Here is a 22530-nt window from a genome sequence, read left to right as displayed (position 1 = left end):
ACATGAGTAAAATTAGAGCCCAAAAAATCTTAGGTAGACAAATGAATTGAAGCATTGAAGCATTAAAGAGACAATCTATAAATATTACTAAAGTAATAACCGCTGACGTCATCACTTTTTTCAAATTGTACACATGTCAGCTTTTTATTCATTTTTTTCCCGCCTAAACTTTTTTTTTTTCCCCTTTTCATGTTTTTTGTAAAAAAAAAAAGTCTAAATACTAATTGCAAAGTAGTTTAATACAGTGCATTAGACTTTTTATTTTTCAATACTTAATTTTTAAAAAAACCTTTTCAAAATCTTAAGGAAAACAAATATCAACTTTTTATACATGTGATTACTCCATCTAATTACAAAGTTCGCAAAATTTTATTGTAGACATGAATTTTCTTTTGTTTATATTATTTTAATTTTTGTAGTTTTGTTTATGTTAATAATACCGTATGTAATACAACGATTTTACATATTTTTACTATATGTCATTGAAGTTTACACAATTATAAATACTTTTATTATATCTGTGCATCTCACGGGAGTTAATCTAGTTTTTTAATAAATCTTGCGCTTTTAAATCACGAGGTAGAACTGAAGAAGGCATCATGCCATCATCATAAAATGATACATATACTATCTATGTTAGTTTTTAGTTGTATTAAAGGAATTTTTTATAAATGTATTACAAATTCACAATAATGTTTAAGTGTAACGTTACCTATTAATCTTCAAACTATTGGAGGAATAAATATGTCATTGAATTTCTTTGATCCGTAAAAAACGTTATTCTTCTATCCTTTAATAAATTTGTTAACATGCAAAATCCACTGTTTGTGGTGGCGCCTAGCTGCGTATACTAGTCACCATTTTAAATTTGACAAATTGGAGAAGCCGTCGCAGCCTAGAAGGTTATTTAGTTGGTGTTTTTGATGTCTGAAACAATTAATTAGACTTTCTTGTATATAATTTTACTACTCCCTTTAAGTTTAATGGAGACCGACCTTGTGAACCATTCTGCTGTAACTAGTTATTATGTTTGAATCTCGTTATTAAATTTTCAAGATTAGATTATGCATAGATCTATCAAATTAATATGTTTAATGATGTATAATTAAAAGTTATAATAAATAATCTAATACTTTTATAACATACTTTAAAATTAAATCTCATGGCTTTCTAGAAAAAGCTAAGTTTTCCATGTTACGTATAGCACAGCTGCACAGTAGCTAGGAATTTGAGAGAAATGAAAGTAAAAAATAAGTAGTTTTTCTTTCATTAAGTAAACATGTGTGTGTGCGCCTCATAGATCACATGATATGAATCTATGATATGCTTTATTATTTTGTATGTAAGTTTGATACCAGGCCAATTCAATAGTTGATATACTATGCTTCATCAATTCGAAAGCTTTTTACTAAAGTAGGTCTTCATTATAATAACACTTTCAAGTTATTTGTGATTCTTGTCTTTTGCGTGGGAATCAATATTTTATATTTATCCTCATAGGATAGGAGGCATTGGTCCAGATTTTTGCATGGGCATATCAGCGTCGTATGACGTGGTTTAATGGTTGCATCGGTTTGGAATATAATTGTTAATTATATAGTTTTTGATTTTTTTTTTTTTTTTCCTTTTTATACAAGTCAAACCTGCCTTTCCTTCCTCAACTCAATTTCTAAAATTTATACCTTAGAGTTTTAAATAGAGGTGTCAAAAACTAACTCGTCCCAACTCAAAAGTAGCCTGATTCAAATTTCTACTTATATGTGCATAACGATTTTGCATGACTTTAACCTGAAATAGTCCTGATTTGACGACCTATATAGACCCTACTGAACCTGATCTAATTTTCTAAATCGACACCTCTAGTTTTGAGGAAGGGTTCAATACTCTTTAATTTAAATTATTACCCAAACACGTGTTATGGGTTTAAACTTTAGATCGACCATGATTATTCTTTGTGAGTCAAACATACTCTTAAGTACCAATGTCGTGAGAAGTGGGATTTTCGTTAGAAATCTTAGAATATATGAATCTTTTATAGTTAAAATTCATTCCTTGCAATATTTAGAGAGGTTTGGAATATATTTTCATATTATCCTTTACGTATTAATCAATTTAGGGCTCTTAGAAGCTTAAATGCAAATATCTTTCCTAAATGTTCTATAGAATTATATGCATCTATATAAACCTTAAAAAAAGAAAATTAAAAGAGAAAAAAAAATGATGAGAAAAGGTGATAAAGACAAAGTATATATACAGGTAGGAATAAAATCAAAAGTGAAATTTTGTTCCGTGTAATATTTAGATAAGTTTGGAATATGTTTTGATATTCCTATGCTAAGCTTTAAGCAATTTAATAATTTGTTTATAAAACCTATTTTTATTATTGAAAGACGGTCAATTTAAAAATAATTTTAATATTTAATTTTTTTGTGGTAACTTTAATTTAATTTAACCTATTTATTTAAGCTTTTTTATTGGATGTACTTATAACATTCAACACTGAAAATATAATTTACCTGTGGTAGATTATTAAGTAATCATTTGATTTTGTTCGTAATTTACTTCTGTTAATACTTTATTTATTTTTAGTTGATACAAAGCACTTTCTTAACCTACTCAAACAATATTGCTAGTGGGAAGAGCTAATGTAAATAATTAAGATATTAAATTGTCTATGTTATACTAGAAACTTTGACAATTAAGTTGATAATAACATAAAATAAAAGTGTGACAACTAAATTAAAAAAGGGTTAGAGAGTAGAGAATGTTAATTAGTTTATACAAATAGTAGATTGTTTGACTTTCCTCTTACGAATTTAGATACCCCCAATAATGCCCTAAAAGGTAAACACATATTGCGTGCCTTTCAATTAATTACTAAAGATTCTTACTGGCTTGCATTTCACCAAAGTTTAAACATTCAAGCTTGTAGAATATGGATTTGCTAAAGTGGTTGCTTTATTATTATATTCATTAATTTTTTTTATTTTTTTTTTCATTTTCTGAAATTATCACCTAAAAAAGCATCCAAAAAGTGACAGACAATATATATAGACCAACTTGATTTTTCATTATTTGACTCCAAACCACACCTAATAATTTTTGTTTTCGAACTCAAAAAATAATTTATAAAAATAATTTATGAAAAAGTTGCTTTGAGTAGCTTTTTTGTTGGCTTGTTGGCCCACAAATTATCTAATAAACAACCAACAATCAACAATTAATTTACCAAACACTTTTATAAACAGCCACCTTAAACAGCCAATTTCAAAAGTCACTATAAACAGCCATCTAGTCAAACAAGCCAAGTGAACCAGCCAACAGCCATTTGCCAAACAAGGCCTTTTTCTTTTTTTTTTTTCCTTTGAATTTTTAGAAACAAAAAATTTCAAATAAAATGAACAATATACTGTAGAGAATATCATCTAAATATTAATTTTTAATACTTTTACTTATTACTCTGTCGATGTTTTATAAGTAATATGACGCATTTTCCTAAAGCCTCTGTTTTTTTAATGACAAAAACTTCCCTTTTATTAGAAACTTTCTTATAACCTTTTGAAACCCATTGTAGCCCACTTGTGTGTGTTTCACATTGGAGAAAGAGGAGAGATAGTTCAACTTTATAAGGTTGACTGGTTGAGGAATTACTCCTACTATTGCCAATTGATTTTAGTATGAAACAAACACCCCCATTTGCACATTCCCATACAATTTGATTTGTTTCCCTTAATTTTAAAGATCAACCAAATAAGCACTCTTGAGTCTTGAATGATAGATATTATACCTATGATAATATTTGTCGCGGATTAGAATAATATTTGTATATATGTTGTATCCTTATCGTACCAGGTTTCCTAACGTGATTAGGACTAGTCTTGTAAAACTATATTGATCAATGGTACATGATAAAAGAGTATAAAACATATTTCTAGGCATCAACCATTAGATTAAGCCTTTGGTTGATTTGGTCCTTTATTAACATGGTATCAAAGCCACCTCGACATAAAGGTCATGAGTTCGAATCTTATTCACCCCTTCTTTCAAAGTGAGGGTATAAAACATATCCCTAAGCTTCAGCCATTAGCTTAAGCTTTTGGTTGAGTTGGCCCTTTAATGTCAGGTACTAAATTACTAATGTCAGATATATTAGACTCACGGTGAGTCCGGTCTCACGCAAAACGTTTCCCACTATATATATATATATTTAACTATACCATGTCCATTGACTTTACACATAATTCATCCTGTACAACTTTGCAATTACTAATAACTTTAATTATTCATATAGTTTAAATTTTTTAAAAGTTGATATTATAAATACTACCTCCGTTTAATTTCTTCTACTCTTGATTATCCCTTTATTGTGTAAGACAAATACTTTTATACCACTATACTCCACTACATAATCCAAATTTATATGTATTATCTTCTAATAATATAATTAAACAAATTTCTCTTTTTTTTTTTGCAATTTATCTTTTTATCTAATTCATGTATTATGTGCTATATAAAAATAAGAGTGTCAATTTAACAATTGATACATTAACTTTTGACATTATTTATGTAACATAATTTAGCTAAAAACCGAACATAACCATGTTTGATCATTTTAGTTTTGTTTTCGATTTGTCATTTCAAAAACCAACTTTTTATACAAGTAACTTTAAATAGTAATAATTTGTTAAAGATACGTACTATGGTTGAATTTATACATAGACAAAAGTGTTAACTTAAAAAGTACATAAGAAGTAAAATACAAATAAAACTAGGTTTCTTTTACTTATATTGTTTTATTATGAATGATTGATATGAAAATTATCAAATAGCAATTCTTGTTTACATGCAGAAAACTTTTGTGCACAAGTAATGGAAAGACATCCAGAATTAATCAAAAAAGTAGATAAAGAAGGATCTACAATAGTTCATAGTTGGATAGAAAGTGACAAAGAATGGCTATTTAAATTCATATTGGAGAGCAAGTGGAAAGATTCGTTTGTAAAACTTGTTGATGTTAAGGATTACAATTATCAAAACAATTCTTTTCCATGGTTGAAGACCACTCATGAAGCAACAAACCAGATTGTAGGACTCATTGTTGAAGCTTACAAAAAAAACAAACTTACTTGGAGCGTAAATGATATCAACACATTGCCGTGGTTTGCAAAGAACAAAGAAAATGAAGGAGCTCTACACTTGGCATTACGCAACAAACGTGAAGATCTTGGACTATACATATTGTCACTACTCCGGGATGATCAAACTGTGGATGAACTGCTTGATTATTACGAGCCAAAGCACTCTACTTTGTTTCTTGCTATACAAAACAATTGCTCTAAAGTAGCCAAAGCCATATTGGAAAAGTTGGATAAGAGAAGCAGGACCAAATATCTAAAAGATTCCTCGACTGGTCGGAATATATTGCATCTTGCTACAAGCTTAACAGGTATGATTTGTTCCAATCTAAAGTGTATTTTTTTCCTGCGTTGTAGAATATTTTTAACACATGATATCTTGACGTACACATAATTTATGAGATAATAAGTTATGCATTGTTTGACAAAGAAAGCTAAGTGATGTAAACATGTAAAGTAGTTAGATAGTGATTTTGTTTGGTTTGAGGATGGTGGGAATATTTTCTTCTTTTACTAATTTTTGGTCAATAAATGGAAGCAGATGTAAGCTTTGGAACATGGTTAGTAAATGAAGCACCAGAATTCATCACCCAAAAAGACAACAATGGACAATCACCTTGGGATAAATCGCATGAAGTTGGTTGTGTGTGGTTTATAAAAGCAGTTTTGGAAAAGAATCCTCCCGTGTTTGGGAGTGAACCCTTGGTTTGGATTAAAGCATGTGACAATGGTCATAATCCAGGAGCGTTTCGAGATCATATAGAACTTTCAAGTTTAACAGAATATGAAGAGTTTCTCAGGATTCCACGCATGAAGGATCTAATTAATCTTCAAGATTCTCAAGGTGTAACACCTTTACACAAAGCAATACAAGATGAAGACTTATTCTTGACTGAAACTTTACTCGGTGTTGATAAGATCAACTATGACATCAAGGATAATAAACATGAATCTGCCATGGATCTGTTAGCTCATAAATGCATTGACAAACAAGATTGGGTATGATTTCTTTCCAATAAAATTTGTGATAAATTAATATTCATTTCATCACATGTTATATATATGATTTTATTTGATTCAAAAAATAAAATAAAATTATGCTCTTTTTTTATCATTTCATTGCAACGCAGAAAGACAAGATCGATTTAATCAAGATTTGAATATCAATTTCATGTACACAAATTTAGTTGGATTGATTATATTTATGCTTTTTTTTTTTTTTTTTTTTTTTTTTTTTTTTTTTTTTTTTTGTTATGTCACATAGTTTGGAGGCTAGAAATGAACTTCAATTATGAATCATTGCAAGACTTAATGTGCAAGAGAATTGGACTTGATCCAAAGATCAAAACGACATACTTTCGAACAAAGACAAATTTGTTGGATGTGCGAAATTCTTTGTTTACGGTTTCTGCCTTACTAGCCACCATTACATTCACTGCTGGATTCACTCTCCCCGGTGGATTTAATCAAGATACCGGGGAAGCAATTTTGGCAAAGAAGGCAGCATTTTTGGTGTTTTTGGTATCCAATACAATAGCCCTATTTTTTTCAATGTTGGTGCTGATTTGTCTCATATGGTCCATGGTATTTGATGATCCTGAAAAATCATTGACAATGATTGATCGAAGTATGACGCTACTTCGTTTAGCACTAAATTTCACATTATTGACATTTATGACGGGAGTCTATATTGTCATAGCCCCAAAGTCATTGTGGGCAGCCATCCTCATTATTGTCATCGTGAGCTCTCTCATTGGAATATCTATCATCAACAAGGATCGCTTGTACAATGCTCTAAAGTATCTTGACAAGTTATCTCCTTCTCCGAGTAAGAAGTGCATAGATCAACTTCGTGTGATGGAATTGGTAAGCTTTGTGTTAAATAACTTATACTTCGTTTGATTTCTTCTATCTTTAAAATTAATAACCTCACTTAAATTTTTAATTTTAGGAAATAGCTATTATTGTGAAAAATATATAATAGTATACATGTAAAAATACTAAAATTATTTGAATGATTGTTGAATCTTACCTATTACTGCTAGAATATATTAAAGAAGATAAGCTAAAGCGTTCACATCTAATACTTAAATAAATGTTTGGATTGCAGGGGCACATGTTGTCTTCAACAAAAAAAAAACAAACTTTGGGTTTTCTTTTGCCAAAAATCTTTTAAAAAGTTTTTTTTTTTTTTTCTTTTTTGCAAAATAGTGCGTTTAAAAGGTTTTTTTTTGACAAATTTTCCTAATAAATATTACAAAACGTATAGCGAATAAAATAACAAATTTTATCACATACCTTTAAAAAAAAATATTTGATTTAAAAAAAACTCAAATAAACTGTGACCCGTTCCTACCCGTTATCCAACTAACTTGACTCGATAATTATCCATCTCGATTATAACCCAATATAATTTGGAATGAAATTCGCTTCAAATCGGCCGGGAAAACTCGTTTTCAAACCGACCAAGTTCAATCCAAACCGATAATGACCTGAACCAATAATGTCCGGACCCCCGATTTTACCCGATCTGTTTTTAACTGAAACCCATTTTCAAACCGACCAGGTTTAACCCAAACTGATTATGACCTGAACCAATTAGAACCCGACCCAATTAGAACCCGAACTGTTTTGAACCAAAAACCCACTTTAAACTGGCTAAATTTGTTTTTAAACCGACCTGATTCAACGTAAACCGATTATAACCTGAACCAACTACAACCCAACCCGATTAGGACCAGGCCCGAATAGAAACCGCAATAAAAAACCAAACCGAACTGACTCGATGATTTTCAAAACTTACCCAAACTGGCCTGCTAATCATTTCAACCCGTTATAACTCGAAACTAATAAACCCAACCAAATCCGAATTGTTTACCCTATATGCTATATTTTGTAAACTTCATTACCAAATTATTGATATACTATTCTTCATAAAGTTAGATTTCTTCTAAAGTAGGGCTACATTATAATAACACCTTCAAGATATTAATGATTCTTGCCTTTGCATATGGGAATCAATATTATATGTTTATAAGATGATAAGAACATGTCTTTGGTTATGTAATTAAATACGTACCTTGTTATCCATTTAATTTTCTAATTTTCTACTTTAGTATACTCATTTAATTGATGTATATACTTTTTATGTTTTGTTTTGTTTTTTTTTTTAATTGACATTATTTTACTTTTGCACTATTCGCACATTATACTTTAATAACTATAGTAGCTAGATTTTATAAATTATATCCATTATATTTTTTAAAATTTATATCCATCGGTATCTTGCTTTAAACAAGGCCATGTTCACTTCACCTTAAAAAATAATATTAAGTAAAAATAATTTCAGCACAATAAAAAATAAGTTCAGTTTAGTAAAATTAATTTTAGTTCAGTAAAAATAATTTCAGTTTAGTAAAAATAATTTCAGTTCGGTAATAATAACTTCACTTCAGTAAAATTCAGTTGTCTTAAAGAAGAATTATAATAGAAAATCAGTAAAAATAATTTCAATTCAGCAAAAATAATTTCAGTTCAGTAAAATTAATTTAAATTCAACAAAATAATTTAAGTTTAGCAAATATAATTTTGTTTCAGTAAAAAAAAATTCCAATTTAGTAAAAATAAGGTGAAGTGAAAATGGCCTAAATATATCCAAAAGTGATCTACAATATATAGCGGTTTATAACCAAACATACTTGTTCTTTTAATTTGACTTTAAACCACACTGTATTGCTTATTACAACAACTACTAATACTACAAAACAACCCAAAAAAAAAAAAAAAAAAATCAAAAAAAAAAAATTCAAAAAAAAAAAAAAAAATCAAAAGGATTATCCTAGTCAAAAATTTGATTTGAATGATTCGTTTATCACCTGCCTTTTAAACTTCATTACCAATTGTTTCATAAAAAAAAAAAAAAAAAAAAAAAACTTCATTACCAATTTGTTGATATATTATTCTTCAAAAGGCTAGATTTCTACTAAAGTAGGGCCACATTATAATAACACCTTCAAGTTATAAATGATTCTTGCCTTTGCGTGGGAATCTATATTATATGTTTATCTTTTAAAGAGACGTTGGAGTATGTTGGAATGAAACTAGCATAATACGACGTTGTTGCATGGGTTTGAATTTTAACTGTTCCTACCCTTAACCTGGTTTTTATACCTTGCATTGGGATGGGGTTTTGAGGCAAAGTTAAAAAGCTCTTCAAATTATCAACTAAAAGCAAGTTAAGGATTCAAACCATACCTTATACTTAGAATTAGTGAGCTAAATACACCCTAATTTAATTACCAAAATCGTGATAAGTACGTGGGGTATTTGGAATATATGAATCCTTTATAAAATTCGTTCCTTGAAATATTTAAAGAGGTTTAGAATCTCTTTTCATTTTTGTCCTTTGCTTAGGAAATATTTTGAGACTTTTCTCGATTATGTTTAAATGTGAATAACGTTCATTATATTTATACTTGTAAGTAATACTTGAAAATAGAAAAATCAAAAGTGAAATTAATATGTGATGAGAAAAAATGATAAAGACAAAAGTATATTATTAAAGTAAAAGTGAAAGTTTATTCATTGTAATATTAGACAAGTTTAGAACATATATGTTTCCTATAGCTTTAAGCTATTACCTTGTTCCTAAGTGATAGATAATAATATATATAGCTATACATAAAAAAAAAAAAAATTTATTTTTTTATTTCTTTTTATTTTTTTTTAAGAAATATATAAATAGCTTTATATATCCAAACATGATTTATTTTTAATTAGACATTAAAGCATGCTTAAATACTTAATTACTTGGGCTCTGAAAAAAAATACTTAATCACTTATACCAAAAAAAATATTTCAAAAGAATTATCCTAATAATGATTCATTTATCACCTCTTTAGCTCTCTTTCAAAATATAATTAGCACTTTTATAATATGATAAATAAAAAACACATACTTTTGTACTTTATAACATTAAGCATATGTAATATTCTACTACATTTCTACCAAATTAATACATTTCACACTTTACAAATTTTAGTCGTACTCACTTGTCTCATTTTATATTACTAATCACTTTTGATCATCTAGATATCACTTTTAACAAAGTTAAATAAGAATAATGGGAGGAGTACAGAACAAGTGAATAAAATAAATTTATACTGAAGCTTCAAGCTTGGACATTATATATATATAAATGTGGACGTTATTAAAACTTAAAAAGAAAAAGAAGCCAATCCATAAAGTGCTACCATACATTACCCTTTCTTTCAAATCCCAAAACACAAAAACCCAAAACACAAAACTCAAAAGCTTCATTATTTGAAAACACAAATGACCTCATCGGAAATGGATGAGGATCTGAGAGATGCAGCCCTGAGTGGAAATGTAGAGTTCCTTAGAGAATGTGTTGAATCCAAAAAACCCATTGAATACTACATGACTTATTACCCACAAAGCAGTGATAAAGCTGATCGCCGTCATGGGAATATCTTTCACATGGCGGCATTCAATAATAGAGAAGAGTTTATAAGAGTGGCCATTCAAATCTTACCTTCCGAAAACACTCAACAACTCCTCCTTCAACCACGCGAACCACTCAATGCCAACCCTCTTCATGTAGCAGCCGCCGTTGGTAATGTAGAGATAGTAAAGATGTTTCTAGATGTTTATCGTTGTTTACCAACGTTACCATCTGAACATTCTCAACGACCTTGGTTACACCAAGATAACGATGGATTAACCCCTTCCTACACGGCTGTTGTTAATGATAACGAGGAATGTGCGTTGGAAATATTAAAAATGGATATGGAGTTGATTCGCAACAAGCCTGCTAATCGCGGCTCCTACATAATTTATGATGCTATACTTAATAAGTTAACAAAAATAGCTTTGGAGATCTTGAGGTCCCCCCATTCCATTTGTTGCTGCGGACCCATGGGTAATTATAATGCGCTCGCAGTAGTAAGTTTTTTAAATGATTCAGGTAAGGTTTATGTCTTTTTAATACATCCTCCATTTTTTTAATTTTGTAAAACTGAATTGTACTTTTAACACTATCTAGACTCTCCTTTATAGCCACATACTCCTTCCGTTCCCTTTTGATAGTCTTTTATGGCCATTTTTCAAGGGAATTAATAAACACTAATAAAAATAGTTAAAGTGCATTGAAAAAGTAAATTGACATTGGGTATGCAAAAAAATAGAGAGAGAAAGTAATAAAAGTACATGGAAAAACAAAATTTACATGGGAAATATAACTTTGCACAAGTATTGTTGCAAATTGGAGGAAAAAAAAAAGGGGGATGAACATTAAAATTGGAGGAAATATTGTTGCACATTAATATTAATAGTTGTTAGAAAAAGCAAATGGGATGAACATTTTGGGACTAAAATTTGCCCATAAGAGACTATCAAAAGGGGACGGAGGGAGTATTATAAATATAGTCATATACTCCGTACTACATATATTTTAAGTTTTTGTTGAGTATTATAAAAATAGCTTGAGGGTATAAACGGAAGAACACTATAGATTTCAAATAGTAACACAACTTCTGGTTTTTAAAAGGGTAGAGATTCAAGATATTTTTTTTAACTACGGTCAAACAATAATGATATGTGCACAGTTGCGATTATTAGTGAAACTAAGGGAGTAATTTATTAGTTATTTTAGTTTAATACGCTGCAAAGTATATTGCTACTTGTACTAATTTCTACCGTTAATATGGAGTATTTTCTGTATTATAGAAGAAGCAGAAGAAATCTTTCGACAATTGCTTCGAAGAGAGCCAAGCCTAATTAAACAAAGAATTGAGGGTTCGTTGTCAGTATTCCATATGTGGATCTATTGTGGTTGTAAAATGTGGCCGTTTAGATGCCTTCTAGAAAGCTATAATATAATCCCTGATGTAAAGAGGACTTTTGTCAACTTGGTCTCTTCAAGGGATAATGACGGTGATAACCCATTTCATATTTTGGCTAATAAAACCTCTAATGAAGAAGATGCTATTGAAATAGCAAAATTGCTCATAGATGTATACAAACAAGGATCATCCAGCATCTCTGAAGATGAATTTCCTTGGTTAGTACAAGATAATGAAAAAAATACACCTTTGTCCTCAGCCATTGCACGTCGGTATGAGAAGTTGGCAATGTATATCTTGTCAGTGGATGAAAATGCAGTCAAAAAGATTGAAAGTAATGTATTGTTCTTGGCTATTGAGAATGGATGTCGTGAAGTTGCCGCGAAGATTTTGGAGATAATAGATAAGCAAGGTTGGACTCAACTTCTTTATAAGGATAACAAAAATGTATTGCATCTTGCACCGTTATGCAAAGGTAAGCCTACTTCTCTTTCCTCTTGATCACTTTTAAACAATTATTGCAATGATATCCATATTTCTCTTTTTCTTTCTTCCATATTAATTTTGATTGCAGACAATAATCACAACAAATTGTTCCAAAAAAGACAGCAGATTACAATTTATATGGATGATTATATTATGAATTATAATGATTAATATTTTAGGAAAATCACGCTAACCTGAGGAAAAAAAACTTAAATTTATTAATAAAAAAAAAAAAAAAAAAACTTAAAATTTAAATGATATTTTATGTACAAACCACTACCTTGCCCATATTGTTACATGCAAATTAATTTGGTAAAATAAACTAGAAGCTTCCTTTATCGAGTTCATTTAAGATCAACCAATGGAACTTTAATTAAAATAAACAATTAAATCAAACTTTAATTAAAATAAACAATTAAATCAAACTATGTGAATGAAATGTTATTTGCAAAGTTAGGGTGCTTTTTTCGTAAAATAAAATGTAAATAAATAAATAAATTAGAGTGCCTTCACATATTAAAATTTCAAATTACATTTTTTTTTTTTTTGGTAAAAAAGCACTCTCAATTATATACATTGCACTATATATATGTTACTTGTAACTAATATTCTCAAAATTAAAGTAACGTATCTAAAATTTTATACTTGTATAATAGTTAGTAGTATTTTTCTTTAAAAGCAGAAGACTTTTGTGCACGACTGATAGAAGGGCATCCCGAGCTAATCAAAGGAATAGACAAAGGAGGGATTACAATATTGCACAATTGGGTCAAAAACGGTGAAGTATGGCTCTTTAAATACATTTTAGAGAGCAAGTGGAGGAGTACTTTTGTTAAGCTCTTAGATAGTGCAGAATACAATAACATGAACAACCCATTTCATGTTGCTGCATCGATTACTACCAATGAAGCAATAATCCAAATAGTTAAACTTCTAGTACAAGCTTACAAAGAAGAATTTCCTAATTGGAAGGTGAACGACGTTAATGTGCCATGGTTTATACAGAATAAAGTCGATCAAGGACCTCTGCACTTGGCAATACACAATCAACGGGAAGAACTTGCATTATACCTATTGTCATTACATGAGGAACATTATATTAATGAGCTACTAGATATTTACGAGCCAGAGCACAGTATTCTGTTTCTAGCTATACAATATAATTGCCCTAAAGTAGCGGAAACTATAATGTCAAGATTGGATAAGGAAAGTTGGACCAAATATCTGAAGGATTCTTCTGATGGCCGTAATATATTGCATGTTACGGCTACAAGTTTGACAGGTAATAAGATTTGATCTCTCATTGTTATGTTTAATCCTTATTTAATTATTTACTAGCTAAAAAAACATCTTGTGCATTGCAATTTTATAGTCTGATCAAATAACCTAATGCCCAGATTTGTTAGCTTTTACTGTTATTTATTAGTTTATTACTCCCTCCGTATTTCAATAAGTATTACATTTTAACCGGCATATAGTTTTAAGCAATTTCATTGACTTTAAATAAAATAAGAGGTAAATGAGGTAGTTAGGGTATTAAATAATGGGGTGAATAATTTATTGAAAAGTAATGAATGTGAATATGTGATAAGGGAAAAAAAAAATACATCCAAACCCATATTTAACATGAAATTAGATCACCATGAGTGTATATAATTTTAATCCTCATTGGAACATAACGAATAAATGCCTAGTTATGAAAGGCCAAACAGACCTAGCAAGTTATGATACCATGTTAAAAGGAACAATACGATCAACTAAAAGTTTAGATTAATGGTAGGTTGAATTGAAGTCTATGATTGATGTTATATATATACACTCTATTCATTATAATATCTCAATTTTTTTTGGGTTTTTCTACATTATAACCCTCTAACTTTCCGTTTTCTACAATGTGCCCCCCATTTTTTAGAAATCTACATTGTAACCCCAAAATACATTTACTTTCTATACGGTAACCTTACCGTTAACAAATTTCGTTAGTGGAACCCACTCTCCACTTAAAAATTATTTTTTATCGATTTGCGTGTTAAAAATTGTTATATTTAAGGTTTAAGGGGCTATTTTGGTCCTTAAAAAATCCAAATTGAGCTCAGATTTAGCAAAAAAATAACATAAATACCTCGTTTTGCATATTAAATACGTAAACACACAAATCGAGATATTTTTAAATACGCAAAACGGGGTATTTATGTTATCTTTTTGCTAAATTTGGGCTCAATTTGGACCCTTAAGGGCCAAAAATAGCCTCCAAAACATTTAAAGAAACTATTTTGGTTATAAAAAACAATCAAAAACAAAATGAAAGCAGATGAAAAGTTTGGGACATGGCTAGTAAATGAAGCACCAGAATTCATCATCCAAAAAGACAACAATGGACAATCACCTTGGGATAAATCGCATGAACTTGGTCGTGCATGGTTTATAAAAGCGGTTTTGAAAAAAGATTCATCCATGTTCAGCAGCGAACCCTTTGCTTGGACAAATGCTTGTGAAAATGGTCATGTCTCAGCTATTTGTGCCTTCATCGACCATAATCCGAGAGCGTTTCGATATCTTTGTATTGAAAAAAAGGATTCTCCTTTACATCATATAAAACTTAAAAATGTAATAGACTATGAAGATTTTCTCAAGATTCCATACATGAAGGATCTAATTAATCTTCAAGATTCTCAAGGTGTAACACCATTACACAAAGCAATACAAGATGAAGACTTATTATTGACTGAAACTTTACTCAGCATTGATAAGATCAACTATGACATCAAGGATAATAAAGATAAATCTGCCATGGATCTGTTAGCTCAGAAATGCATTGACAAAAAACAAGAATGGGTATGATTTCTTTCCAATAAAATTAAATGTTATATATATGAATTTGTTGCTTCTTCAATGCAAAAAAATATAAAATATAATTTGCTCTTTTGTACCATTTCCTTTTCCTTAAAACACAAAAAGCTAAAATTTATTATTCGAGCTTTGGATATCAATGAACACAACTTTCATTGAATTAATTGTGTTGGCAATAATATATGTGGACTAGCATACGAAGTTTTTTTTTTTTTTTTTTTTTTTTTTTTGTATGTCATAAAATTTAATTTGGAAGCTAGAAGTGAACTTCAATTATGAATCATTGCAGGACCGAATGTGCAAGAGAATTGGACTTGATCCAATGATCAAAACGACATACTTTCGAACTAAGACAACAAATTTGTTGGATGTGCGAAATTCTTTGCTTGTGGTAGCTGCTTTACTAGCCACCATTACATTCACTGCTGGATTCACTCTCCCCGGTGGATTTACTCAAGATTCCGGGGAAGCAATTATGGCAAAGAAGGCAGCTTTTTTGGTGTTTTTGGTATCCAATACACTAGCCCTATTTTTTTCAATGTTGGTGTTGATTTGTCTCATATGGTCTATGGTCTTTGATTCAAGCAAATCATTGATGTTGATTGATCGGAGTATGGTGTTACTCCTTTTGGCACTAAATTGCACATTATTGGCGTTTATGTCGGGAGTCTACACTGTCATAGCCCCGAAGTCATTGTGGGCAGCTATCCTTATTATTGTCATCATGAGCTCTCTCATTGGAATTTCAATCAACAAGACTCTCCTGTACCGTGCTCTAGAGTACATATATAAGTTATTCCCTTCTCAAAGTAAGGATTGCATAGATCGATTTCGTATGATGGAATTGGTAAGCTTTTTGTTTAATAACTTATACTTACTATATTAATATATTCTATCTTTAAAATTAATATTCTCACTTAAATTTTAATCTTTGGTTAAGGCTAATGTATGGATTCTATTATAAACATTTGAGTTTGAAATGACATGAAAACTGCACACACATAAATGTAGTGTAATTTCAATTCAGCTCTGAAATTCTTTTATTTGTGCACCTAATAAGATAATTAGCTATTGAAAAAGTAATAGAAATACAGCAGAATGAGAAAATAGAAGGTAGAAAAAGTGTTTTAATTGCAATTATCATTTCTTACAGAAGAGAAAAGTTTTGCACCCTTGGAAATAGCTATTATTGTGAAAAATATAACTAAAATATATAGTAGTACTAGTATGCATGTAAAATACTAAAATTATTTGGATGACTGTTTAATCTTACCTGTACTAAAATATATAGTAGTACTAGTATGCATGTAAAATACTAAAATATATATTTAAAAAAGCTAAGCTAATACATGCACATCTAATACTTAAATCAATGTTTGGATTGCAGGGGTGCGTCTCTAAGACCGAGTAGAGTTCGTGCTTAGTTTTTGATACCAGAATTCGAACTGATTAAATGTCGTCGATTTGATTTACTGTATTGAACTAAGTTCACTTCATGTTTTATTTATACAGTAGAAGTGCTTGAGAAAACTGGAAATAAAATTCAAGTGTGTATTATTTGTTGTAAATATAATACATGTATACAATTTTATTTGTTGTAAATATTATTTGTTGTAAAATTCAAGTGTGTGCTAGAGTAGAGAAGGTTAATTAGTCAAAAAAGAAAAAAGAGAGTGTTAATTAGTCTATTCAAGTAGTAGGTTGTTTGACTTTCCTCTTACAAATTACAATAGCCCCAATGCCCTAAAAGGTAAACATCTATTGCGTGTCTTTCAATTAATTAATAGGATTCTCACTAGCTTGCATCTTACCAAAGTTTAAGCATTCTAGCTTGTAGAATATGGATTTGCTAAAGTGGATGCTTTTCTATACTTGTATTTGTTAGTATTTTAGTTTTTATTTTCACTTTTTGAAGATATCACCTAAAAAACATCTAAAAGTGACAATAAATTGGACTTTCTTGTATACGAAGTACTACTTCCGTCCCTAAATTAAAAGTCTCGTTCTCTTTATTATATGAGTAATAAATGTTATAAAGAGGCTTTTTATTAAGAGACAGAGGGAGTATAATTCTACCATTCCATTCCATTCTAAAAAAAAAAGTATAATTCTACTACTCCCTTTGACAATAATATGTGAATCTTTTTCTGTTGTAACTAGTTATTATGTTTGCATATCTTCATTAAATTTTCAATATTATTAGAGTATGCATAGTACATGTTTTGACATCCCTAAATTTTTTTTGACACAGACATCCCTATAAATAGCTTTAATTTAGAGAGTCATTACTTATTATTACCTCTACTTTTTTTTTTTTTTTATAGTACTTTACAATTGCCTTTTCATGTTTCATATAAATATATGTCCATCAAATTAATATGTTTAATGACGTATAAAGTGATAATATATAGCCTTATACTTTTATAACATACTTTAAATTAAATATTAAGGCTTTCTAGAAAAATCTAAGTTTTCCATGTTAAGTAGCGATAGCTAGGTATTTGAGTGAAAAAAAAAGGTATGAAATGAGCCTAGGCAACCCGAACAAGGAGGAGGAGAATTTGGTCCACAAACTGGGCTTTGGAGCTTCTACACTAAAACCAATTAGCAACCCAAACAAGGAGGAGGAGAATTTGGTCCACAAAATGGGTTTTGGAGCTTCCACACTAAAACCAATTGACAATGGTAGGAGTAACTCCTCTACCTTATAAAGTTGAACCACCTCTCCTCTTTCTACATTGTGGGACACTCACAAGTGGGCTACAATAAATTTCAACAAATACTATGCTTCCCACGCTTTTTACTAAAGTTGGGCTTTATTATAATAACACCTTCAAGTTATATATGATTCTTGTCCTTTGCATGGGAATCAATATTTTATGTTTATCATCATAGGATAGGAGGAGGCATTGGTCTAGATTTTTGCATCAGCGTATGGCGTATGGCGTGGTTTGATGGTTGCATCGGTTTGGAATATAATTGTTAGTTCTATAGTTTTCAATTTTTTTTTTCCTTTTATGCGACTCAAACCCACATTTTCTTCCCTAACCCAATTTCTAACAAATTTCTACTTATATGTGCATAACGAGTTTGCATGAGTTCAATCTGAAATGGACCTGATCCGATGACCCAAATAGGCCCTACTGAACCTAGTCCAATTTTTCAAATCAACACCTCTAGTTATGATGTAGATTCACTATTCTATAAATTATCACCCAAACACGTGTTATGGGTTTAAACTTTAGATTGATCATACCCTATGTATACCTAGATTTTGTGAGTCAAATATACACTTAAGTACCAATGTCGCATCGTGAGAAGTGGGGTTATCGTTAGAAATTTTAGAATATATGAATCTTTTAAAGTTAAAATTCATCCCTTGAAATATTTAGAGAGGTTTAGAATATATTTTTATATTTATCCTTTGTGTAGTAATCAATTTAGAAGCTAATGGTTAAATGCAAATATCTTTCCTAAATGTTTCACAAAATTATAAGCATCTATGTAAATCTTATATATATAAAAAAAAAAAAAAAAAAAAAAAGAAGAAGAAGAAGAAATTAAAAGAGAAAAAAATGATGAGAAAAAATGATAAAGATAAAGTATATAAACAGGAAGGAATAAAATCAAAAGTGAAAATTTGTTCCGTGTAATGTTTAGATAAGTTTGGAACATATTTTGATATTCCTATACCAAGCTTTAAGCAATTTAACGAATAGTTTATAAAACTTATTTTTGTTATTTTTATTGTTAAAAGAAGGTCGATTTGAAAATAACTTTAATATTTAATTTTTTTAAATAGTAATAACTTTAAATTAATTTAACCCATTTATTTAAGCTTCTTTATTGGATGTACTTGTAACATTCAACACTGAAAATATAATTTACCTGTGGTAGATTATTAAGTAATCATTTGATTTTGTACGTAATTTACTTTTGTTAAACAAGCAGTTTCAATTCCAATACTTTATTTATTTTTAGTTGATACAAAGCACTTTCCTAACCTACTCAAACAATATTGCTAGTGGGAAGAGCTAATGTAAATAATTAAGATATTAAATTGTCTATGTTATACTAGAAACTTTGACAATTAAGTTGAAAATAACATAAAAAAAAAAGTGTGACAACTAAATTAAAAAAGGGTTAGAGAGTAGAGAATGTTAATTAGTTTATACAAATAGTAGATTGTTTGACTTTCCTCTTACGAATTTAGATACCCCCAATAATGCCCTAAAAGGTAAACACATATTGCGTGCCTTTCAATTAATTACTAAAGATTCATACTGGCTTGCATTTCACCAAAGTTTAAACATTCAAGCTTGTAGAATATGGATTTGCTAAAGTGGTTGCTTTATTTTTATATTCATTAATTTTTTATTTTTTTTTTCATTTTCTGAAATTATCACCCAAAAAAACATCCAAAAAGTGACAGACAATATATATATTATATAGACCAACTTGATTTTTCATTATTTGACTCCAAACCACACTTAATTATTTTTGTTTTCCAACTCAAAAAATTCCCTGAAACCCAAAATTCCAATCATGACATCCTCAAAAATGGATGAAGAGCTGAGAAATGCAGCAGTGAGAGGAGATGTAGAGTACCTTAAACAATGTGTTAAAACCAATAAACCCACCGAATACTACTTGACTTTCTATCCTTTGGAGGATGACCAATCTGGAAGATTGCATCATGGCAACATCTTCCACATGGCGGTGATCGAAAACCAAGAAGAGTTTATAAGAGAAGCCATGGGGATTTTACCTCAAGATGCCAAGCAGCAGCTCCTTGTTCAACCAGGGGGATCCTACGGTAACCCTCTTCATGTAGCAGCCTACGTTGGTAATGTAGAGATAGTAAAGATGTTTCTAGATGTTTATCGTTGTTTACCAACATTACCGTCGGAACAAGAACGACCCTGGTTATTGAAGATTTCCGATGGAAATAACCCTTGCTTTATAGCTGTTTCTTATTATCAAGAAGAATGTGCGTTGGAAATTTATAAAATGGATACGGAGTTGATTTCCAATATGCTTAGTCAACGTGATAGCTCCTTAGTCCACGTAGCCATAACCTTTAGGATGAGCAAGTTAGCTTTAGAGATTTTGAGGTCCCCCCATCAATATAGTTGCGACGGCGGCGATGGCTACACTCCATTCCACTCAATACATTATATGGAAGGCTCAGGTAAACATGCTTATTATTGTTAACATCTTTCAATAACTAACATAATTATCTTTCAATAACTAACATAATTATTTTATTTAATAGTTTTTTAACAAATAAATAATTAAATATAGGAATATTTTCTGGGAAACTAATTTTAAAAAGACAATAATAAACGAGTAGTCAATGTTGGAAGATAGTTAAACTCCCAAAATGTAGCAATGAAGCTGGAACCTTATTACAACATTTTATTAAACTTTATAAAGTAGTTTTTATAAGGTAGTTTTTCAAACAACCGATTTTTATGAATTTATTCCAACAAAATTTCGTTATTGATAGTGTGGGTCAAAGTTACACAACCAAAAATACATGGTAAGTTAAAATAGAACAGCGAACAAACACCTGTTGTTGAGAAAGTTATACGGAGTATTACAATTACACGACGAAAAAATACATGGTAAGTCAAAATGGAACAACGAACAAACACTTGTTGATAAGAAAGTTGTACAGACAAATAAAATTATATTGTACTTCGTACAACATCAATATGAATCAAATAAAATCTTATTACTCCCTTTGTCCTAAAGTATCTAGGATATTGAACTTTTTTCACTATTTATGTATTAGCTTTGACAAAAACTTTTTATTTACATATAAAAACATATTATATCATAAAATATGTTGATAAATAGATAGGTATCAATAAAATACAAAGTTTCAAATATATTTAAAATAATTTTTATTAATATTTAATTTTATAAAAAAATCAAACTAGTGTATCGTATGTGTCAATGTTGTGTCTGATATTCTTGTATGGAGGGAGTACATGAGTACCATTTTCTATATGTAATGTTTTTAATATATACCTCAACTATGTATATATACATGAACACACAAATATACACACATGTGCATAAGTATAATCTATGTAAACCTTTTATGATTACAGAAGATGCAAAAGAAATCTTTCGAGAACTACTTCAGAGACAGCCAGAGCTAATTAAACAAAATAATAAATTTGGAGCTTCGGCATTTCATTTGTGGGCATATCATGGTAAAATTTGGCCATTCAAAATTCTCTTAGAATGTAAGGATATCATCCAAGATGTAAATAAGATTTTCACAAACTTGGTATCTTCAACAAATAAGTATGGTGGCAACCCATTACACGACTTGGCTAAATTTGCCCCGTGTACAGAAGAAGCTACAATAATAGCAGAATTGCTGATAGATATTTACAAAAAAGAATCACCAAGCCTTTCAAATAATCAACATCCCTGGTTAGTGAAGGACAATTTTGGAGACACACCTTTGTCATTGGCCATAGCCCGTAAGAAAGAAAATCTCGCAATATATTTGTTGTCAGTGGATGAAAATGTAGTTATCGAAAGTAAGAAGAATGTTCTATTCTTGGCTGTCGAGTATCAATGTCATACAGTTGCTGAAGAGATATTGAAGATAATCGATAACAAAGGTTGGACTCAACTTCTTACGAATGATCAAAAGCTCAATGTCTTGCATCTTGCTCCATTATGCACAGGTGAGTCGACAATCTGTATATTTTTCTTTTTTACCTTTCACTTATTGCATTATTATTGATAATAGATAAAAGTATGGATATCTCTTTAGTTTTCTCTTTCTCATCTTTACTATTCACTAAAACCTAAAGCAATGCAAAGAAATAAAACGTTTTTGTCATGATTTATGTATCCATCTTAAGTTAACATGGTGCTATATAATTTACACACTATATAAGTAATATAATCTATAATTAATACAAAATTAATCAATAAAGTTATCCCAAATGTATACGTGTTCACCACAACAACAATTTTCCGACCAAATTTTTATTTTTTTTCTTTAAAAATAACATGATAGAAAAAAACTTAGTAAATACAAATTTAACTTATAATAATTTATAAAGATAATTTTGTTTCCCTGGTATATACACATCTGAGCATGCTCGCGCAAGGAACTAATTTCTTTATATTTATGATATTTTGTTAGGAAAAATATAGTCATTTGA

The 22530-nt window shown here is 29.7% G+C and overlaps 1 protein-coding gene across 1 annotated transcript; it reads left to right on the top strand.

The window, feature by feature from the left end:
* Nucleotides 1-10376: 10376 nt before the first annotated feature.
* On the top strand, nt 10377-16745 carry LOC145628264 (uncharacterized). The gene is made up of 6 exons (XM_081680561.1): nt 10377-11121; nt 11883-12473; nt 13167-13766; nt 14796-15319; nt 15624-16181; nt 16722-16745. The coding sequence occupies exons 1-6, from the start codon at nt 10470-10472 to the stop codon at nt 16743-16745; spliced, it is 2949 nt and encodes a 982-aa protein (XP_081536687.1). The 5' UTR covers nt 10377-10469.
* Nucleotides 16746-22530: the final 5785 nt, after the last annotated feature.

Source organism: Chenopodium album, chromosome 4 (assembly GCF_948465745.1).
Source record: "Chenopodium album chromosome 4, dcCheAlbu1.1, whole genome shotgun sequence".
Taxonomy (NCBI): Eukaryota; Viridiplantae; Streptophyta; class Magnoliopsida; order Caryophyllales; family Amaranthaceae; genus Chenopodium; species Chenopodium album.
This window is presented reverse-complemented; position numbering and strand designations above follow the sequence as displayed.